At 39.7% G+C, this 20,846-nt stretch overlaps 1 protein-coding gene across 3 annotated transcripts; it reads right to left on the bottom strand.

Moving 5' to 3' along the window:
• Window positions 1–1,458: 1,458 nt before the first annotated feature.
• On the bottom strand, window positions 1,459–20,104 carry UMPS (uridine monophosphate synthetase). Of its 3 annotated transcripts, XR_005217096.1 has the most exons (7): window positions 19,922–20,104; window positions 16,268–16,421; window positions 13,936–14,607; window positions 12,248–12,423; window positions 10,574–10,688; window positions 7,389–7,689; window positions 1,459–1,747 (listed from the first exon to the last, which is right to left on the bottom strand). XR_005217096.1 is itself a non-coding variant. In XM_037837328.1 (6 exons), exons 1-6 carry the CDS (start codon window positions 20,075–20,077, stop codon window positions 7,520–7,522), a joined length of 1,443 nt encoding a protein of 480 aa, XP_037693256.1. In that variant the 5' UTR covers window positions 20,078–20,104; the 3' UTR covers window positions 3,598–7,519. The 3 variants fall into 3 exon arrangements, 2 of the variants coding, with proteins under 2 accessions (XP_037693256.1, XP_037693260.1); XM_037837328.1 differs by lacking the exon at window positions 1,459–1,747 and having other exon boundaries at window positions 3,598–7,689; XM_037837332.1 differs by lacking the exons at window positions 1,459–1,747; window positions 10,574–10,688 and having other exon boundaries at window positions 3,598–7,689.
• Between the last annotated feature and the right edge of the window lie 742 nt (window positions 20,105–20,846).

Here is a 20,846-nt window from a genome sequence, read left to right as displayed (position 1 = left end):
TATGAACCGACACATGTTCAGGCTGGCATTCATGTCCTGACCAACCACCATAAAATAATTTTAAGAAACCACTGCACTGAACAAAACACACAGAATTGTGTGGTTCACACCTTGTGTGAACATCCCCCATGAGTAGAAGGGCCGGGCAAAGACCCCATAAAAGTCAGGGGAAGCCAGGGATGCCTGTGTTTCCCTCTATCCCCGCCCCCCCCCCCCAGCACCTTTATTCAGGGAGTCTTAGCTGGAGCCAGAACTGTGGGAGACAGTTCCCCTTACTGTTTGTAACAGTTTAAAAGGGGAATAGGCAGTAGAATTGAGGAAGAGATGATGCTATGGTCCAAGAAAAGACCATAATGGGGGTTTGGGGAATTCAGAGGGCAGCAAGCTGGGCTCAAGTTTGGGGAGAAAGGGATGAGGGAGAGAAGGTGATCAAAGATTGCATTTTTTTCCTGAGCAAATTCTGTGACTGGGTTATGAATTTTTAGCCATCTATTCAGGTATGCAAAAAATGTAATTTTATGATTTTTTTTTAACTTCATGCCATCTTTACTTTAAGTGATAATAGAAACCTGTTAGTAGGTTCCACAGAGACAGCATGTCTTGTTAAACAGTCATTTAAGGCTCCTCCCACACTCCACCCTGGGTGTTAAGTGCAGGGAGACCCTGCCATGCTGTATCTGTGCACGTTGACATCTGCTGAGATATCACTGTCCTCATCAGAATGGTCCATTCTACTTCCCACCGAAAATATCATATGGTGGTTGAGACCCCTTCGGATGTACCAGGTCTGTTTTTCAGCTAATTCCTATGCAACTTCTCTGAATTTTCTGTCATGTCTTCTGGCATGTCACTCCGGAGCCACAGGAAGCTCAGGCTGCCTCAGGCTCTGCCCCAGATACTTGCGGCTTCTGAGTCTACTGCTGCTTGCACCGTGCTGTCTCTGGACCTTTACTGCTTTTCTGGGCTCCTCTTAGAAAATATGAGGCACAGACCTCCTCAGCTTTCAGTTCCCCAAACTTATTTTGGGTGTCTAGTTTCCCTCCTTCCCTGGGATTCAGCCACACAGTGTGGAAGCCCTTATTGCAACCCACACCAGGATCTAATTCTTCCAGTCTCTCTGACTCTTGTTCTTTCCAGTCTTTCCCTTGGTGGGAAGAAGAGAGGGCTAGGCAAATGTTCTTCCAAACAAGTACCTTTGCCCAAACCTTGAACTTTAGGTTGTTTATCTTTGTATTTCTATTGAGGCCTCCTTCCAGAGGCTTGAAGACCAAGTACGAACTTGGAACAAAGGGATTGGGGGGTTGGGGGAACATCATTTGATAATTCATCCAAGGCCAGATTAGAAACCCTAAGAAAGCCCTAAAATCTAAAAAATATGGTATCCTATATCTTATAATAAAAACAGCACTTAATAGAAGTAACTATAAAATAAACAAGTCCCAATTTTTCCTATGTTTTTTTTTTTATTTTTATCTTGGCTTCATTTGTGTTCTAGCACTCATGACACAGTTATCACCTTATCATCCAGATTTGTTAAGGGGCAGAGGAAACATTTCCAATCCCGAGTTATCCATAGTCATTTTCATTGATTGGTATTCGGTTTGTTGTTAGAAGACAGTATATAGCTGTTTCCTTTTAGCGATCACTAGAGGCAACGAGAGGTGAAGGCTGGGAAGGCTAAAGGAAAGGAGGGTGATTCTTGCTAAATCGTTTTTGTCTTCTTGGTAACCAGGTCTGGAGCTGGGAGCTGCAGCATAGTTAAATGTATTAGTTAGCTATTTGCATAACAAACCACCCAGAATCCAATGATAAGTTAAGTATTTATTAGAATGCATTTGGGTTTACAGATCAGGTAGGTACCTGTGCTTTAGGCTCTGGAATGCTAGGTAGGTTCTGCTCTACTTTTCTCAGTGGACTAACCAGGGCATGTTCTTTTCATGATAGTGGCAGAAATGAAAGAGAGGTGAGCAGGAACCATAGGAGCCCAGGCTCTGAACCAGTACCCTGTCACTTCCACCCACACTTCATTGGCCAAAGCAATCCACGTGGCCAAGCCCAACATCAGTGGGGTAAGGAAATATTCTCCACCTCTAATGGGAGGAACTGGTGAGTCATATGGCAAAATGTCTGGATTCAGGAAGGGGGGAAGAACTGGGAACAATGCTACTTCAGTTTTGGCACTTTCTATTGAGTGTTGGTGGCAAACAGAACACACCTGCCTCTTGAATTGCAACTGACAGGGTGGAAAGACTGGCAGATATTTTTTTATGATAGTAGGGAAGCCCTTTTGAAAATTTTTAAAGTTTGGTTTAGAAACTAAATTCCACAGTGACAGGTACAATGCATGACTGATTTACTTCCTGTGTTCAAAAACCATTTTCCTTGTAATTTTATTGATATAATCACACACCATGTGTTTTCTAGTTTGCTAATGCTGCCGGAATGCAAAACACCAGAAATGGATTGCCTTTATAAAAGGGGGTTTATTTGGTTACACAGTTACAGTCTTAAGGCCATGAAGTGTCCAAGGTGATGCATCAACAATTGGGTACCTTCACTGGAGGATGGCCAATGGCATCCGGAAAACCTATTAGCTGGGAAGGCTCATGGCTGGTGTCTGCTCCAAGTTCTGGTTTCAAAATGGCTTTCTCCCAGGATGTTCCTCCCTAGGGCTTCAGCTTCTCTTCAAAATGTCATTCTCAGTTGCTCTTGAGGTGCTTGTCCTCTCTCAGCTTCTCTGGAGCAAGAGTCTGCTTTCAATGGCCATCTTCAAACTGTCTCTCATCTGCAGCTAGTCTCTCTCAGCTTCTGTGCATTCTCCAAACTGTCCCTCTTGGCTGTAGCTCCTCTTCAAAATCTCACTCACAGCTGCACTGACTTCCTTCGGTTTGTTAGCTTATTTATATGGCTCCAGTGATTTAATTTAGACCCACCCTGAATGGGTGGGGCAACACTTCCATGGAAATTATCCAGAGTTATCACCCACAGTTGGGTGGGGCACATCTCCATGGAAACACTCAAAGAATTAGAATCTAATTAACACTGATAGGTCTGCCCACACAAGATTACATCAAAGATAATGGCGTTTGGGGGGACATAATACATTCAAACTGGCACACCATGCAATCACCCAAAGTGTACAATCAATTGTTCACAGTATCATATAGTTAGTTGTGCATTCATCACAATCAATTTTTGAACACTTTCATTACTCCAAAAAACTCCAAAAAAGTAGTAAAAAGAATTAAGAACAGAAATAAAACACCCCATACAACCCATCCCCCCATTTTCCATTTACTTTTTTATTTCAATTTTTCTACTCGTCTGTCCATACACTGGATAAAAGGAGTGTGAGCCACAAGTTTTCACATATAGTTTATATAAGCTATATAAACAATCATCTTCAAGAATCAAGGCTACTGGGATGCAGTTCAACAGAATAACACTTCTTGATTTGTAAAACAATAGTAAATGTATAGCTATGTACCCACATACAGACATATAAAGGAGTAGAAAACTGAATATAACTATAAAGAAAGAGAGCGAAAAAAGTTTAACAGTAAAAATGTCAAATTGGAATCAAGAGACAGGGACTTCAGTTCCTGCTTTGCCTGGAATGAGCTCTTCTGCAATTCATGTGCAAATCATCTCTTGATCTGTGAAATGGGGTGGTTGGATCAGATTATCTCCAAAGGGCTTCCAATTTCAGTTTCCTAATATTCTGGGATTGTCAAGATTTCAGCTGCCGACAGATAGGCCTATTTCTATCAGTCAGATACACCTCCTTCACCTATGCAGTTCCAGCCTCCACTTGCTGAGCCCTTTAAAAGGCACATGCTCAGTGTATCTCACTCACCAGTGTGGACAGCAGACACCGTGAAGTGCAAGGAGAGCCTAGAAGACTCCCATTAGGCTGCTGCTACCTGAGAGGGGACCACAGGGTTGGGTGAGGATTCTTGGTTCTTTGATAGTCCTTTCTTCCCAGGGTCTCTGGGTGTTACTACCTATCAAGCTTACACCAGACTGTTATCAGTAACACCATATCTGTAACTTGTCTGAGTTCTTCTACTTTGCAAGTACCTTATTCCTCTAGATACTTGTCAAATTTGTTAAACAAAGTAAACAGTTTTTACAGGATAGCCTGGGTATGTGTCTTTGTCCATAACTCCTGCCTAGATCTCAATGGGCCTTTTTAATCTGCAGACTCAAATTTTTTTCCCATCTGTGGAAATTTTCCTTATTTATGTAACTATTCCCTCCTACTTTTGCCTCTTCCTCCTAAAATTCACACATCTGTCTCTAAGCCTCTTTTCTACTCTCATGATTTACATTTCTTTGTATCTTTGAGTTTTGACATATTTATCCTACTCTGATCTGCCAGCTCACTTTTTAAATTAAAAATTTTTTTGTTCCCCAAACAAAAAACTGTAATTGTGTCTTTAAGTGTTTTTGTTATTTTGATCTTTGTTATTGAAATTGTTTGTTTCCTCCAACAATTCACTTTCACCAGGAGCCACTTGTCCATTCATTCAAAAACATTTGCTGGGCCCTGTTCCAGGTGCTGAGAACATGGAAATGAACACAACAGAGTGAAATCCTAGCTTCTGTGGAGCTGACACTTACTAGAGGTATTGTTTTTTGCTTTCCTCTCCTTGTTGCTGGATTTCCTTGGGTGCTTTGTTTTCCTTGCCTGCCCTTGGCTCTATACACCTTGAGAGGTGGAGGACCCTCACATAGGAGCAAACCCATGAACAGTAGGCAGCCTGCAGACTGCAGCTATGGGACAGCATTGTACTAATCAGTTTGCTGCCAAGCTTCTACTTTGGGTCCCATTAGAACTCTCAGTTCCGAAAGACAGGCACACACACACCTGGCACTCCTCCCTAGCCTCCCCACTATTGTTGTTCCCCATTTCCATCTAGCTTAAAGGAGACAATCTTCTGCACCTCTCCTCTTTGGCAATCTGGGCAGAGCCTATGGCCTTGTGGACACTTGCAGGCCTTACCTGTGTGCTGTTCTCAGCAGCCATTTTGTTCAGGAGAGGTGGGTGAAGAGGAGTTGGAAGTTAAGAATGTTAAAGATGTGCTCAAGTGCCATCTTTGCCGTCCAGTACCTTTGGCTTTAGATGGGCCCCAGGGGCTTCCTTAGGGAGCTTTTCCTACAAATGCCTCATATTGGCAAGTGAGGCAGAACCTTGGCACTGAGACTCCCGGCCGATTTCTGCCACAGGCTGGCTGTGTGACTAAGCAGGTAAGCAGGGCCTTTCACCACTCTGGGTCCATACTTCTGTAGCTCTAAAATACAGGGAGCTGGGTGACGGTTTCTTGGGTTCCTCTAGCAGTAAAATTCTATCTGCTTATGTTCTACAAAATGCCTAGAGTATTGGAAGAAAAGGCTGAGGGAACGGAGTTACCCACCCTTGTTCCACAGCAGACTGTTCCTGTTTTTCTCATTATGACCAGGGCCTATAAAACCCACATCTCGTGCTCAGTAATATTAATTGATTGAGGGCTAAACTACCTAATGCCACTTATAATGCTGAAGAATAGTATCCCACAGTCCTTGAGACAGCCCAAGTATTTTCCTCTTTGCTGAGTCAATTTGTGCTCATGTTTTGTGACTTCAGAAAATGTGGCCATTTTCTTAGGCTGTCTGGGACTTTGCTCAGATGAGAGACCTACAGCACTGGCGGCAATAAGAGCAGTGCCAGGCTTATTCTTGGGAAACATCAAAAATCACTTGGGGTACCTGTTAGAAATGCAGACTTTCAGGCCTCACCTCGAATCTGCTGAAGCAGAATCTCTGATGGTAGGGTCCAGGAATCTGCATTTTAAATAAGTGGCAGGGACCAGGTGATTCTGAGACTTTCCTAGCAGGGGCCCTGGATGAGCTTAACAGTAACCAGACAATGCCAGCACCCTGTGAAGGAAGGACAGGAATAGGTGACTCCCAGTGTGGTCCTTGCACCAGCAGCATCACCTGGGAACTTGCTAGAAATACAAATTCTCAGCCCCACTCCAGACTTACCCAGATTCAGAGGGATGGGCCCAGTAACATTTTTAACAAGCCCTCCAGGTGATTCTGATGCACAAAAGGTAGGTCAGAACTGCTCATCTAATAAATGTCAATTAAGCAAGCACTGGATTTCAAGCCTATCATCGCAAAGATGTCTCTCAGCCTCAGATCACTGAGACTCTGCAGACACCCCAGGAAATAACTATTCAGTTGCAACTTTAGCTCCTCTCAAGTAGCCCCAGGAGTCACACCCTTTCCTTTCCTCTGGCCTTATTCTTTGATAATTTCTCTTTCCCACAGGGGCAATTTCTCTGGAAGTACAGTGCTAGGGATCTGAAATCCAAACTGAACTTCAGCACTTCACTCCCAGAGGGAACCCACTAAATATGAGTGAAATCCCAGGTTTTGGTCTGAGCCAGTACAGAGAAGAGTAGAGTAGTTAGGGATGGAAACACACAGCAAGTCTCTTCTCCTGACCTTTCTGCAGCTGCCAGTGGGGGAGATCCAGACAAGGAAGGGCAGAGAGTGAGCACTGAAATGTAACTGGCACTCTGGCCCTGCTCCCACAGGGCCATGAATGTGCAGGGTGGCCATTTCAAAGGGGTCATCTTAGATCCCTTCCCTCTAAAATGCTTCCTGCCTAAAGAAATATAAAAATGGGGAAAATCTGTATTAGTACTAGAAAACAGGGAAAAGGGCCATCAATACTCCAGAAACTTGGAATTTCTGTGAGAAATAGAGAATCTGGGACCAGAGTGAGGGAAGGGTGGCCTACCTGGAAGAAAGGAGGTAGATGTTCCCTGTTCATAACTCAGTGAAGGCTGACTACCCTGTTAGTGACAGTTGGGACAATTATGTGGGATCCTTAAGCGACACTGCTGTCCTTTTAAGTATATTAAGGAGCAGCCTATCCATTTGTAATTCAAGGCAAAAGGAAGCTGTGAATGAGTTTCACTACAGGTCCACATTGCTGCCCAGGGAAATAAACGAGTCAGAACCCCTCTCCATCTGTCGAAACGACAGTCAGATATTTGCTTCAGGGTCTCAGCTACAGTCACCTTCCCCTTCCCCACCTTGCCCCTCCTGGTGGGTTAGCAACAGCAGTTCTAGGAACCAGGGCCACTGGAGCACCTGGACTATCATTTTTAAGCATACGAGGAAAACAGCTAATAAATATTATTTGGACATCACATTGGACAGAATAAAGGAGATGAGAAATGGTTTTAGCCTCTTGATGTCCTAAAATTTGTCTCGCAATGAAAAGAATAAAAAATCTGATCTAGAAATAGGGTTTTCCATATTTGATGATCCCTCCTAACAGATGGGACTGAAGTTGCCTAACAAATTAACAGAACGCTTAAAAATGAACTTACAGTTAACCATGATGCCAGAAGTCATTCCAACCAGGCCTTGTGGAAGAATCCAACCAATATTAAAGGCTGCTTATTATTTCAAGCCAGTGAATTTCAGGAGACCATGTACCCTCAAGGCCCTCACAAGGCACTCAAATACCAAGTCTACTCAAATAAGCTTCCCAAGCAGCTTTTCTGTACATTTCAGCTGCTTCCAGCTTATTAGCCGCTGTTGTTATGCCCCGGCCTACAATGATGATATCAGAACCTCGTTTGCCAATAACTTCTTGTGGGCTGCTGTACTGCTGGCCAAGATTATCCCCTGAAAAAAACACAAAAGCTATTGTTTAACATAATAAAATTAAAAAATCTGTCACATGACTTACCTGAAAAAGTATCTAACTGGCTTTAAGTAAGATGATCCTGCTTTGAATTCCCCTTCCACATAGCAAGTGAGTAAAAACTGGAGGCAGAGACTCAGAAGACCCCCACAAAAGAAAGAGATGTGAAACAACTCTTCTTTAAAGTCTAATTTTAGAGCATTTATAGTTTAGCAGTACCAAAAACCAAAAACCAAAGAGGTAAATCTTTCATGTTGCCAAGGAAGGGTTCAATATGAAAACATACAGAATAAAAATTGATCTCACAATGAAGAAACTCTCAGTATACATCTCAGAATCATGTCTTAGATAAGTTGTCAGTTCATCTAATTTGACCACTACCATACACATGAACCCCTCTGCTACAACTCTGTCAAGTGGTTCACAGACTATGAACAAACCCTAACGTTTATTTACTTTTTGCTTTTTCATTCTTTTTAAATTGTGTTCTTTCACAAGCATTGTTAAATGGTCTATTAGCTTTTAAATCCAAGATGCTTTAAATATCACATGCAGACCTAAAAGCCTAGGTCCTAACTGTACTATCTGGTCAAAGAACTGTGGGGGCTTAAGATAACATTAGCAGTTAACATGCTTACCCTGTGACCAGATACTGTGTTAAGTGCTTTATGTACATTATTTCATTTAAGCCTCTCAACAACCTAGGAGATCAATACTATTATCCGCATTTTACAGATCAAGAAAAAGGAAAAAGCAAATCATGGATGAGACAGCATGTCCAAAGATGCATGGTTACCAAATAAAAGGGCCAGGAACCCAAACCTATTTGGCTAAAGGACTCATAACCACATTATTTGATTCCTGTGAATAAGCAGAAACCTGCAGTAAGCATGGGGGGAGGAAGGGGTGATAACAAACTGTACCCATAATGTACAACTCAACCATTCTCCTATAAATAAAGCATCATGAATAAAAAGTTTAGCAGAAATGTACAGTTTTAAAAAATGCATAAGAGGTGAACACTAAAGCAACTATTACAAAGCCTTAGATAGGCAAGTCATTCTGTTGCGGCCTACTCTATAGAGCATAAAATCTGAAATATGAAATTTGGGAAGTGGCATAGAAGACCTCCAATATTTTTAACCCTGGAAGTACATCTACCATCCATTAATTTATGTGAATTCTCGTCAGCCTATTAGGTTACTTCCTGATTAACCTTTATAATGTTAGCTGGTTAAAGTACTTATTAAAAACAAAAAAGGTAGTTCCCTTTTTTAAGTGTGGTTATATTATCTATATAAAATAATTAGCTCATTCAAGGTTGATGGATATCCACTAGTTGTACTATTTAGGAGTTTAAAAAGAAAACTAAGCTTTACCAATCTCATACTTTTTGTGATGTTATAAACCTCAATCATTAAGTTTTCAATGCTTATCTTTCCAGTCTCAGAAATACTATTTCAACTGTACCTATAGAGCATATTGTCCATTTCTTCAGCATTTGCATAGTATGTATTTATAGAACATTTATGAAGCACAGGGGTACTGTGCTGGGGACTATGTGGTTCTTAAGAAAGAGCTCTCACCCTCAAGGAGTTTATGGTCTAGTAGAAGGATATTCCAGAAATACTCTATATGTGTAAAAGGATGTTCACTGTGTGTAAACAGCATAAAATGCATCAATAGGGGAATGGCTAAACATATTACAGCCCAATCATAAGAAACACTATGTAGTTCTCAAAAGGGATGAGGTAATGTAATTTCCCAGATGTGGAAATGTAAATAGGAGAAACCTATCGATGCACACATACAAAACATTCCCCCAAACTCTCTATGTGCCTATGTACATGCAAAACTAAAGGTCTTGGAGGAGACACGTCACACCAGTTATGTGATCAACTTTGGAGAAAGAAGCTGGAAATGGGGGAAAGAATTACGTGGAGAGATGGGTATGAGCTACATTAACTACTAGGAAAAAATCCACTTCTCTCTTAACAGAAGAGCTGTCAACCTGACAAATTCCAACGAGGGGTAATAAATCCAGTTTTCATCCTAAATAGTTTTGCAAACCAAGAATCTTAATAGTCACGATCCCAACTTCCAATTTCTTAAGCCTAACCCATAAAAAGGAAAGAGAGGGAGGGTGGGACAGAATGAACTCCTGTAACTGATGAGTAATATTTCTTATACAACAACCTATTCAGGAAACATTTAAATGCTTTAAGATCACAATTTCTTCCCCTTTCAAAACCTGGTCAGCTTCCCTGAGTCCCAAAGGACATTAAAATATGTATTTTTATAATCTAGATTACTTCTTTATTGAACAGAAGACCATGGGGGGGGGAGGGGACTGGCACTGCTTTTAAGCTATTACAACTGCATTTCTCAGACTGCTGAAAGTGTTACATGCCAACTGATTGGGAAATATGATAGAACCATTTATCTCCACAATGGAGAGTCACCATAGGCTTTAGCACCTCAAAAGCTCTGCAAAGTCCTATAACAAAGAAATAAATGTTTGATTTTGTTTAGCCTAGGGTTTTCCAAACTTCCTTGAGCATAAAACAACTTTTATGGCAGCATATTCAGAATACCAGCTGGGAAACACTAAATTACATCAAAATATCAATTTTCCAGGCATATTTCAATCTAACATAGCTTTCTAAACTTTCATCCTAAAAATTAGAGTGCAAGTTGTTTTGCAAATCTAGGTCAAAAGGCCAAAGGACTCATTCCTCACTGTTCTAGACTGAGACACCTTCTATTAAGCAACTTCATGTAACACGCAAAATTGTATTATTTCGCCCTTTCTGACTTGGGGGTAAGAAGCATTTTGGAAGAACCATGAAAAATGAATGGATTTACCTCCTGCTTCTAATTGAACTCCTGGAGTCAAGTGAAGAAATTTTGGTTTCATGCTTACTCGTGAGCCAGAAATAAAACCAACTACAAATTCAGAATGCTCCTCAGCCATTCTAACCTAAATGGAAAGCAACAGGACAGATTACAAGAAAGCAGTTAATCACACAATAGTTCTGTTTAAGTACAAAAATCTCATTAGCTAGAAACTTTGCTATTTTATGTCTTTTCTCATTTCACATTATGTATGAATTCATATCTGAAACAAGTCATTTTAGATACGAATCAACATCCTTGCTTCATTAAGATCCTGAGACAATCCTTTCTCTCAGCTGCCTCTGATTAATCATTCCTACAAACATTAAAATCCTCTATGTGCATCTAAAATCTAGATGCTGCACAACTACTTATTTGTAATAATGTTTGGTGGTCCAGGTTTTTCCAAAAAGGATCTGAAGTGATTACAATGCTATGAAACCATATTCAGTATCACTGCCTGTCTATACCCAAGGTCAGTCCCATAAAAAACACAGCTGTATTTTCAAGAGCTAAAGAAATCTCTCTCACCTCTTCTTTAACATTTGCTATTCACTGGTCTCACTTTCTATACCATTATCTCATATGTAGAAAACGTTTCTCTGAAAGGTCTGCCTGGCTCTGAGAGTCTGATTTAGCTCCTCCCCAGGACTCGTACTATTCCATTATTGCCACCAAGTACTACTAGCTACCACCTACAAACAAGACCTAGACTTCCAGAATGCCAAATGTTAGCACTGACTCATGGAACCTCTGCTTGTGAGAGTTGGAAAATCACAAACATTTACTGTCAATTCAGGGATGGGACTAAAACCTGGCCCTAGGGCTATGTGAGTTCTTCAGAACTCCATATAGTCTTTGAAAAAATATTAAAAACAAAACAAAACAAAACAAAACAAAACCAAAGAGTTGCCATGGTGATTTTTAGAAGGAATACTATATTCTTTACAGTATCTGTAAGAAAGATCCATCCATCTTTATAGGTGACTATCCAACTAAAACCTAGCCAAAGAGGAAAACGTGAAGAACAACTCTTTAATCAGGTAACTATGCATCTCATTTTATTTTGGTGTAAGTAGGGCTGGGGTGGGGAGTGGACTTTAACATGTATAGTGTTATAAGAACTTTTAATAATGGAGGAGTTACTGAAGGAAATGAGGCATCTGGACCCTAGTTAACAGCTTCTCCCAGACAGTATTAATCAATATCAAAGACAGAAAAAGATAAACCCACTTCATGCAGGCTGCTGTCATGAGAACATGCCTCTCTGTAGGACTTGACAGATTGAGAAACTGCATGCCAGGGACACTCTCCTCATCTTCAATTCCAACTCATGGTGAGATGAAAAAGACAACTCTATCTAGCAGGTAGATGTTTATTTGACTAAATATCTGTGTCTCAGAATTTCTCTCTTGGATTACAATTCAAATCCCTTAAGTGTTCACTACAAGATATAAAATACTATTAACCATCAGGGAACTCTAGCCAAGTAGTATTAATACAGTGTCACACTAACAACAGTTGATCCCCTACCCCCACCCCACAGAAATCTCACTGATCCTAGATTAAGATGTTTCTTCTCCTAAAACATGTAGCAGAATTAAGCTCCTGGCCTGCTCTCACCTTACTTTCTCCGTCACTTACCGCTGCTTCAGTGTAGCTCCCGGTGGCTAAGGAGCCCTTGGAGCTCATTTCTGCAACGAGCAGGCACCCCCGATGCAAAGGCAGGCCCACTTCCCTCAGGCCCTTCACAACTCCTGAGCCTGGCACCACATGAGCATTTACCAGATCAGCCCAAGAAGCTATTTTAAAGACACCACCTAAGAGAATGGGAAAGAAAAGATATATGTCAATTTGCAAACAAAAACCTTTGACTTTTTATGCAACCAACTATAATATGAAATAATCTCCTAGTAACATATTAATGAAATAGTCAAATACTTCAAGAATTTTAGTGATCATCAGTGGACCTATGCTTCTGTGTGTGAAAAATTATGTCCACCTGATAATTGGTTGAGAGATCACAATCCAGAAAACATTTAGCAAGTTCTGCCCTTATTAGCAGTTTATCAATAATACTGGTAAGACTTTTTCCTTGCAGGCTGAAGCTTCTGACTACCAATAAAGCGCATGCAAGTAGAAATGGACTCCAGTGAAGATGAGCATTTTCTTTTTTTAGGTCAAAGAGATCAACATGCTGAAATTCATTGGAAAATGACAAGTTTTTGTTCTGCAGGGATTTCTGGAACAGCAACTTTACTTCTATTTGTTCTTTCAACTCTTTGAAGTTAGCTCTTCAAATTTCAATAGGCTTTGTTTTAAAAGCTGATAGTGATAACCCTAACCAATTTTTGAAAAAAGTATATTCAAACCTGAAGAAAAGTTTGTATAACTTCGATGTCAGCCAATAAGCAAAGCAATGTGATGATGCTGGGACATTTTCACCACATGAAAAAAGTCATTTACAGACAAACGTATCCTAAAGAAATAGCTAAGAACATGAATGCATTTAAGAAAAATGGAAAGCTATTCCAGAAGATGCTTATAAGTGTTAAATTACGTAACAGAATGTTCCAAGATTAAGTGAAAAAACATTGGTGAAAATGCATACACAATATGATCACATCCGTGTAAAACCAGACAGAAATTTGTGTGGAAAAATGGGTAGAAATAAGCATTTTTTTCAACTTACACATGCTTTACTTTGAGTTCCCATTTGACTTGGAAAAATAATTCTCTTTTGGGACAAAGGCAAAAAGATATATAGCAAAAAACCTTTTCTAGCTGAAAATAGACTAATATTTTATACTATTTTCTCATTATTTCTTACATCTGCAACTTCCAACCTTCGAATAGTCAGAATTCATGGTGTCAGCCAGGGCCAACATCTGTCATTTTTGCCTGCCCAGGACCCATGTCCCTCCCCTTTTTCTGGTATCAACACAACCATTTTCTTTAGGGTACCTACCCCTGCCTGATTCTCAGTTCAAGAAGTTTAGAGTTAACTATGTCACATTTCCAGGGAAGGGGTATAAAACCCAGGCCAGCCAAAGAATGTATTCTATACCCCAGGCCAAAGTGAATGATTTGGAATGGGTACATGGGGTGTGCCTACCTGAAAAAGTCAGTCAACAGAGAAGAAAGCAGAGCTGAGAGATGGAGAGAAAGCAAGTCCAGAAGACATCACTTGAGCATCTAGATCCAAACATGCTTAGAAGTGTGTTCTATGACTGGGCTTTCAGTTATGTGAGCCAATACGTTTTTCCTTTCTTGCTTCAAAACAGTTTAAGCTGCATTTCTGATTCTTGGAGATTCCTGAATAATACACTTACCTTCATATTGCCTTTTTACTGTGTTTCCTATATCTGCAAATTTCCGATCTTCAAATATTAAGAAATCGTGGCGTTTTGCCAGAGTTGTCAACTCCTTCATCACATCCAGAGTAAAATCATTCAACGTATCTACATGAGTCTTGAAAATGCAGATGCTGGGTCCTAATGCATCTGCTAGCTGCAAGAGCTCCCTGGACTCTGAAACATCAGCAGACAGACATAGATTGGTCTCCTTCTTTTCCATAAGCCTCAGGAGCTTTGATGCAACAGTGTGGATCCCGGGCAGCTCTGCACGTGCACCAAAGCTGAGTTCTTTGGGTGCTTTCTTTACAGAAGAGAGAGAACCATTTTGATCGGCAGCTACAAAAACATTCTCCTGAATAAATCTCTGCACTCTTCCAACCATCTCAGCATCAATTTTTTTCTGCTGCTCAAGAATCTCCAACATTTTGGACAACGTACACACTGAGTGGAGTCGAATTCCATGCGCCTGCAGCTCGTTCTTGCCTCCCTGCTCTCTGTCCAGTAGCACTATGGCATCAGTGACCTTCAACCCCTCTTTCTGCAGAACTTCAACAGTTTCCAAAATACTAGATCCACTGGTAACAACATCTTCAATGACCAAACAGGTTTCTCCTGGATTAATAGCTCCTTCTACAAGACGTTTAGTACCTAGAAAAGAAAATTTCTGTTTATTCCAGTTAAAAAAATAAACACACACTCATCTATTTCAGCCAACTCCAGATGTATCTTGCAGTATGAATTTGGCATGCACATCTAAAACTTATTTTCTAATAAGCTACTTTATTTCTGGTAGTATGGCAATGTGACGTGACTGCCAACTGTTTTGTTCAGTGTTTTCTGTATTCTAAAACTGTCATAGTTACATATAGAGAATATCTGCAGTAAAACTAGCATATCATTTTTCAAGGCAAATAAACACTCCTTAACGTGTTTTATGATGAAATTTTCAAATACAGGTTTTCTTAAAGCAAGATTGCCCACAGCAAGGAAAGTTATGAAACACTGGAATAACACAATGCAATTAATGAAATCATTCCTTTTTTCCATCAACAAGCTATTAAAAGCTTACCATTCATGATCATCCAAACAATTGGCTTTTAGAGGATACAAATGCAGGAGGAAAAATATCTACCACTATGTAGACCAAATGCTAATTTTAAGAATTATATAATGTAATGTAACTAAATATACTTCCCCACCCCAACCTCCATGATAGACCAAAAGTCTTTTAGATAACCTACAAATTCAGTAGAATAAAATATAGAAACAAAATGAGTCTATAAAAAAAGTCTATAACTCCACCACCAAATTTGCCTTATTTTGAAACAGAAATAGAATTGATGGATATTTTGCCTTTTTTGAGCTTTACCACAGTACCATCTGTGACCTTTCCCATTCCTTTTCTCTTAACTCCTTTCCTCCCCTTGAAGAACTAGCAAGGTTAACCAAATCAGCCTGGACTACAAAACTTAAAAGTACTTACAGAGATATTAAAAAAAAAAAAAAGATTCTACTCTAGAAACGTTTTTCAAGATATACAATAAAGGAAACATAAATAATAGTTTCCTTACGGGCAGTTATTTATGTAATGAAATCTAACACAGTGCCTTCAAGCAACAATTACTCAATTAAATGTTTTCTTTTTATCAATTTAAATTTTAAACAAGCAAAAGTGGACAAAATAGGACAATGAACACTTAAAAATACAGTGCCTTGCCTCTTAACAACTCATGCCAACCTTGTTTCATCTATACCCCCCCATTCACCCCAACTATAATTTTCAGAAGCAAATCCCAGACCTCATATGATTTCATCTTAAAGATTTTTAGAAAGCATCTGTAAAAGATATGGATCCTTCCTTAACATTGAGTATGCAGTCAGTCCCAATAATTTTAGGTTGGTTGGCTTTTAAAGCAAGCCCACATTCTTGAAACACTCCCCTTACAACCTATTACCCAGGAACCCATAAAAAAAATCTCAATTAGAATTCAATGCGGTGTTTATATTACTTTATGAGAGCAGTAGTATTCATGCATTACTTTCATGCCATATAAGTAAAAATACACTGGGGAAGTATGTGCTCCTAGGACAAAGTCTGCTAATGAGAGAAGGGCTGGTAAAATTCATTAGGTTTCAGAGATATGGTGCAAAACACACACATACTTTCTAAGACCTCTAAAAATACTTTTTCACTGCTTTATCAATACAAAGCATTTCATCCCTTTCCTTAAAAGAAAGGAAGGTGATTTGCAGCAATGGTTAACAAATTCTACACTTCAACTGAACACATACGCTACATTTATTTTACCATAATCCTTTGTTTCTTTCCTTCTAATAAGCATTGGAATTTGATTGGTTGAACAGATAACTGTAGCCAAGGGTAAAGCTGTATAAGGTACTCCACACACAGTGTCAAAATTGATCCCCGCATTTTGGGCAGTTTGGAATAAAATATCTGCAACCTATAAGAAAGAACACAAACTATTATTATGACTATTTTAAATGGCATATAAATTATTAGGAGAAACAAGAAAATATTAAAGATAGTAATAAACCAGTAAGGGATAGTCTCAAACCCGACAAGGAAAATACAAATATCATCTATATTAAATTACCTTCTCCATAAAGTTCAATTTATAGATATAAACATGAGAATGAATCCTCTCAGTTAAAATCAAGTTCTGCTCTAAGGGCCACATGAAATGTGACAGGAAAGGTCAAGATTCTTGACCAAAAACTAAGGACATTTCCCAGGCTTGCAAGTTTCCCTTGGTAATTCATTTTGCTTTCAGTATCTAAACCTCTCTACAACCTGCTAGCTTTATTTTCTGCCTGAAAGACGTCTTCAATTAAGAAACTTCCTAAGTACAGAGGCTATTGTATGAAGTACTATTTTATAATCTCCTTTTCCACAAGAGTGAACATATTTTGATGCTCGAATGCATTTCCTACTCCCAACACCACTTTATTTTACAAGAAAGGCAAGTAATCATTCAGAGTTGCTTAGTGAACTAGACCACAGGTCTTCAAAAATTTTTGCTACTATACTTCTAAAGATTTGAAAAGCTATCAAAACTTTTAAGCTACCAAGGATGTCATTTTTAGAGTAATTAAATTATTATCCTAGAATTGTTATCTTACTCTTTCAAATGAATACAATGGAATCCAAATGCTTTAGTGATTTGATACCCAACATCTCCATAAAAAAAAAAAATCCATGAAAATGCTAGACTATGGTTGGAAATTTTTATTTTTAAACTCATATTCATTCCAATGCCCCAAGGCATTTTATTCTAATGCAATATATTTATGCCTGAAAAACTTGTACTGATCACTCTATAATACTTCTCTGAAACAAAAACTAATATAAATTGAAATTTTTAAATTTTATTTTATTTTTAATCATTTTTAAATTACGGAATATAACATATATATATAGAAGTGATAACTTTTCAAGTGCAATTTAGCAAGTAGTTAGCAAATTTCAAAAGAATGTTATGAGTGACAGTACCAGTTTCAGTTATTTCCTTACTGTGAAATATAATACATATACAAAAAGGTGATAACTTTCAAATAACAATTTAACAAGTAGCTATAGAGCAAATTTCAAACAATGTTATGGGTTACAGTTCCACCATTTCAGTTCTTTGCTTCTAGCTACTCTAATATCCTAGCACCTAAGAAAAAGAAAATTATATAGAGATTCAGTATTCATAACCCTTTGTTAAATTCTATCTTGTCTGTTGCTACCCCTTCCTCTAGTTTAAATCCTCCTGATCTTCAGGGTGTCTATGCAGTGACCACCCTAACTTGTTCATTATGGGAACAGGGGATACATCTCATTGATATTCTTGAAGAGGCGGTTGCCTCTGGATTTTGGGACTTAGCTGGCATAGGAGCTCTCTGGAGGATTTAAGTTTCTGAAGAAAAAACTTAGTGAGTGAAACTTGTAAGAGTCTAAGATAGGGATCCAGGTACTCTTTAAGGTTTTCAGGACTACTGTTGACTTGGGCTTTTCACACTGTGGCCATTCAGCAAATCTAGCTGAAGTTTGCTTAGGAGTAACCTCCAGGACAGCCTCTCAACTCTATTTGAAATCTCTTAGCCATTGAAACATTTTGCCGCCTTTCTTTTCCCCTCTTTGGTCAAAAATGCATCCTCAACTCCTCAATGCCAGGATCAGGCTCATTTCCAGAATCCGTGTCCCACTAAATTGAATTTTAAATTGAAAATTTTAAGATTCCTGTGACCAAAAGTGTTAAAATTCTTTTGTACTGAGTTATTACAATCATTATGAGCACACAATTAATTAGCTGATGTATCCAATAGTGTCGAATATTGCTTACTGCTAGAAAGAGGTTAAAAGTTTAAGCGTACATTCTGTTGCTTTTGGAGAGGGGCAAAGTGTAAATATTGAGAAACTCTTCACATAAATTGATGTTTAAAGTTTTGTTATAGCCATATTTGCCAATGTTTTGAATTCCTCACCAATTAACTATTGATAAAATTGTATAGAGAAAAGTCCTGTCTCCCACACGCACCCTACCACCCCGACTCCCGCCAAAAAAACCCCCATGCCCTCAAGTTTCCTCATTTAAAATGTGAAATCCCACCCAAGGCAGCTGACTCAGATAGCCAATCAAGCCCCCAGTTAACTTCCTTTGACCCATACAAAAGAAATCCCAGCTGCCCTAAATCTGCCCATAAGATGGGCAAACTCTGGTCCAATCAATAGGAGCCAAGCTAACTTCCTTTTTATGTCTATAAATATCATTGCCATCCCTAGAACCCCAAAGCTACTTCCATTCTGGCTTCCTTTGCTGCAGCAAAACTTTGGTGTTCCAAATAAAATGCTGTAGTCTGCAAACTTGACTCCGATTTGTCTTTCACACTATCCCAAACTCATGATCTAGCATAAAAATAATTTTTAATTATCTATGAACTGACAACTTATTAATATAAACCAATTTCTCATTAGAAAATTCTTAGTCATTCACTTTCTCAACAATGTCACCAATATTACCAATTGTCCCTTTAAAGCCTCAGGAGTTTTTCTATCTCCGGGCAATGCACCATTGCAAGATTCTGCATGGTGAAAAGTTAATACTCCAACCTTTCTCAATCAGTGCTTCAATTCTTTTCACAGTAACTTCACAATGTAGGTTCCCAATGAACGTAAGTCCTTAGGTAATTGGAGATAACTCATGTCTTCTAGACCAGCATTATTTAACAGAACTTTCTGTGATGATGGAAATTTTCTAACTATGTGGTATGGTAGCCATTAGACACATGTGGCTATTTAAATTTAAAATTTAAAAAATTCACAATGTTCAAGAGTCACACGTGGCTAGTAACTACCCTACTGGGCAGCACGTTTAGACTCCGGCTACTAAGTCTGTGAACCAGCATCAGCTGAGAGCTTGTCAAATCTACTGAATCAGAATCTACAGTTTAACAAAATTCCCAGATGATTCATATATACTTAAAGTTTGAGAAACATGGTGCTATAAACCCTTAATTTGTACAAAGCTCTTTCTTATATTGACCAAAAACCAATATCCCTGAAAAGTCCACTCTCTAGCCTTAGTTCTTGATACTGGCCACAGAGCAACGGTCCTTCCAAGTATTCGAGCAGCCACTAAATTCTACTCCTACTCACTCTACCTTTTCCCCTATGTCTAATTTCCCAAGTTAAACACATAGTACTCCAACAATTTCTGCGCCAGGCAAGTCCTCAAACTCGGTTTCCCGACTCTCTTGCAAAGCACATGTCAACACCGGAAGAGTCAAAAAAAACAGGCTACTATCTAGGTCCACAAGAGCCTAACACCCTTTGGCCTCTGGGATTCTCAAACCTACCCCCCCGTGGAGTGAGTAGGGTCTGCCTGCCTCTTTTGCTCTCACCCAAGGCTCAATTCCTGTAACCCCCGCCATCTCCTGATCCCCTTTCCCGGGTCGGCACCTGACTCAGAAGACGCGGTCGAGACACGATGCCCCTCAAATCAATGTAGACGGGGGAAGAGAGCCCGCTCTTAAGCACGAAGTTCCCAAACTTGAAAGCCTCCACGTCGTACAGCCCAGTTACCAACGAACCCAACGCCGTACTAGCGACCGCCATTATCGTTGTGCTCCCAGCTCGCCCCAAACTCCCCGGCGCGCTGGGACGCAGCTGCCCGGATGGCGTCACCGTATAAGCCCCGCCTCTTCCGCCCGGTTTTCCGGCTGCCCCGTGGGCTCGCAGCGGGTCTTTCAGATCTTCGTCGTGGGGGCGGGGAGCAGGTAGCCGAAAGTGCTCTGGTGTTTGCGTATTGCTAGTTTTTTCTGCGGGGGACCGCTGGAATTTAAAGCCCCTAATAGATTGATTCTAGGATCATGAAGTCAAGCCCCTCCAGAGAGTTTTGTATAAATCCTTATTTTTTATAGCTTAACACATTCTCTTTTCTGTATTGGTCTGGCATGTTGTTTTTGGCCTGGTAGCCACTACTTTTCCCCGACGTTTCTTCAAAACGAGTGTAAGTTCCCGAAAACAGGGACCTTTACTCTGTTTTATTAACTTTATGGCATCTGGGACATGACAGTTTCATAGCAGTTTGCACATAGGACCCAGTAGGTAATTGTTCATTACCCCTCCTGTTGGCAAAATGCGGCTGGAATCCCTAAAAACCCTATGTGTTTATTTCCGATACAGTATCTCAAGCGCACAACAGATTTGGAAGGAAAGAAAGTCAAGGAGGATGAATTTATCTGGATCAGAGTTATCCAGGAGGATAATCTTGCCAGCCAATCTAAATATCCAAGCATACCTGTATTTGGTCTTCTCAAATAAATTCCTTAAAGTGGAAAAATTCTCCATTATGTGCAGAAGTAATACTTTTATCTACCCTAGT

This window comes from Choloepus didactylus, chromosome 1, assembly GCF_015220235.1.
Source record: "Choloepus didactylus isolate mChoDid1 chromosome 1, mChoDid1.pri, whole genome shotgun sequence".
Classification (NCBI taxonomy): Eukaryota; Metazoa; Chordata; class Mammalia; order Pilosa; family Megalonychidae; genus Choloepus; species Choloepus didactylus.
The sequence above is the reverse complement of the archived record's forward strand: the minus strand, read 5'-3'. Positions and strand labels throughout refer to the sequence as shown.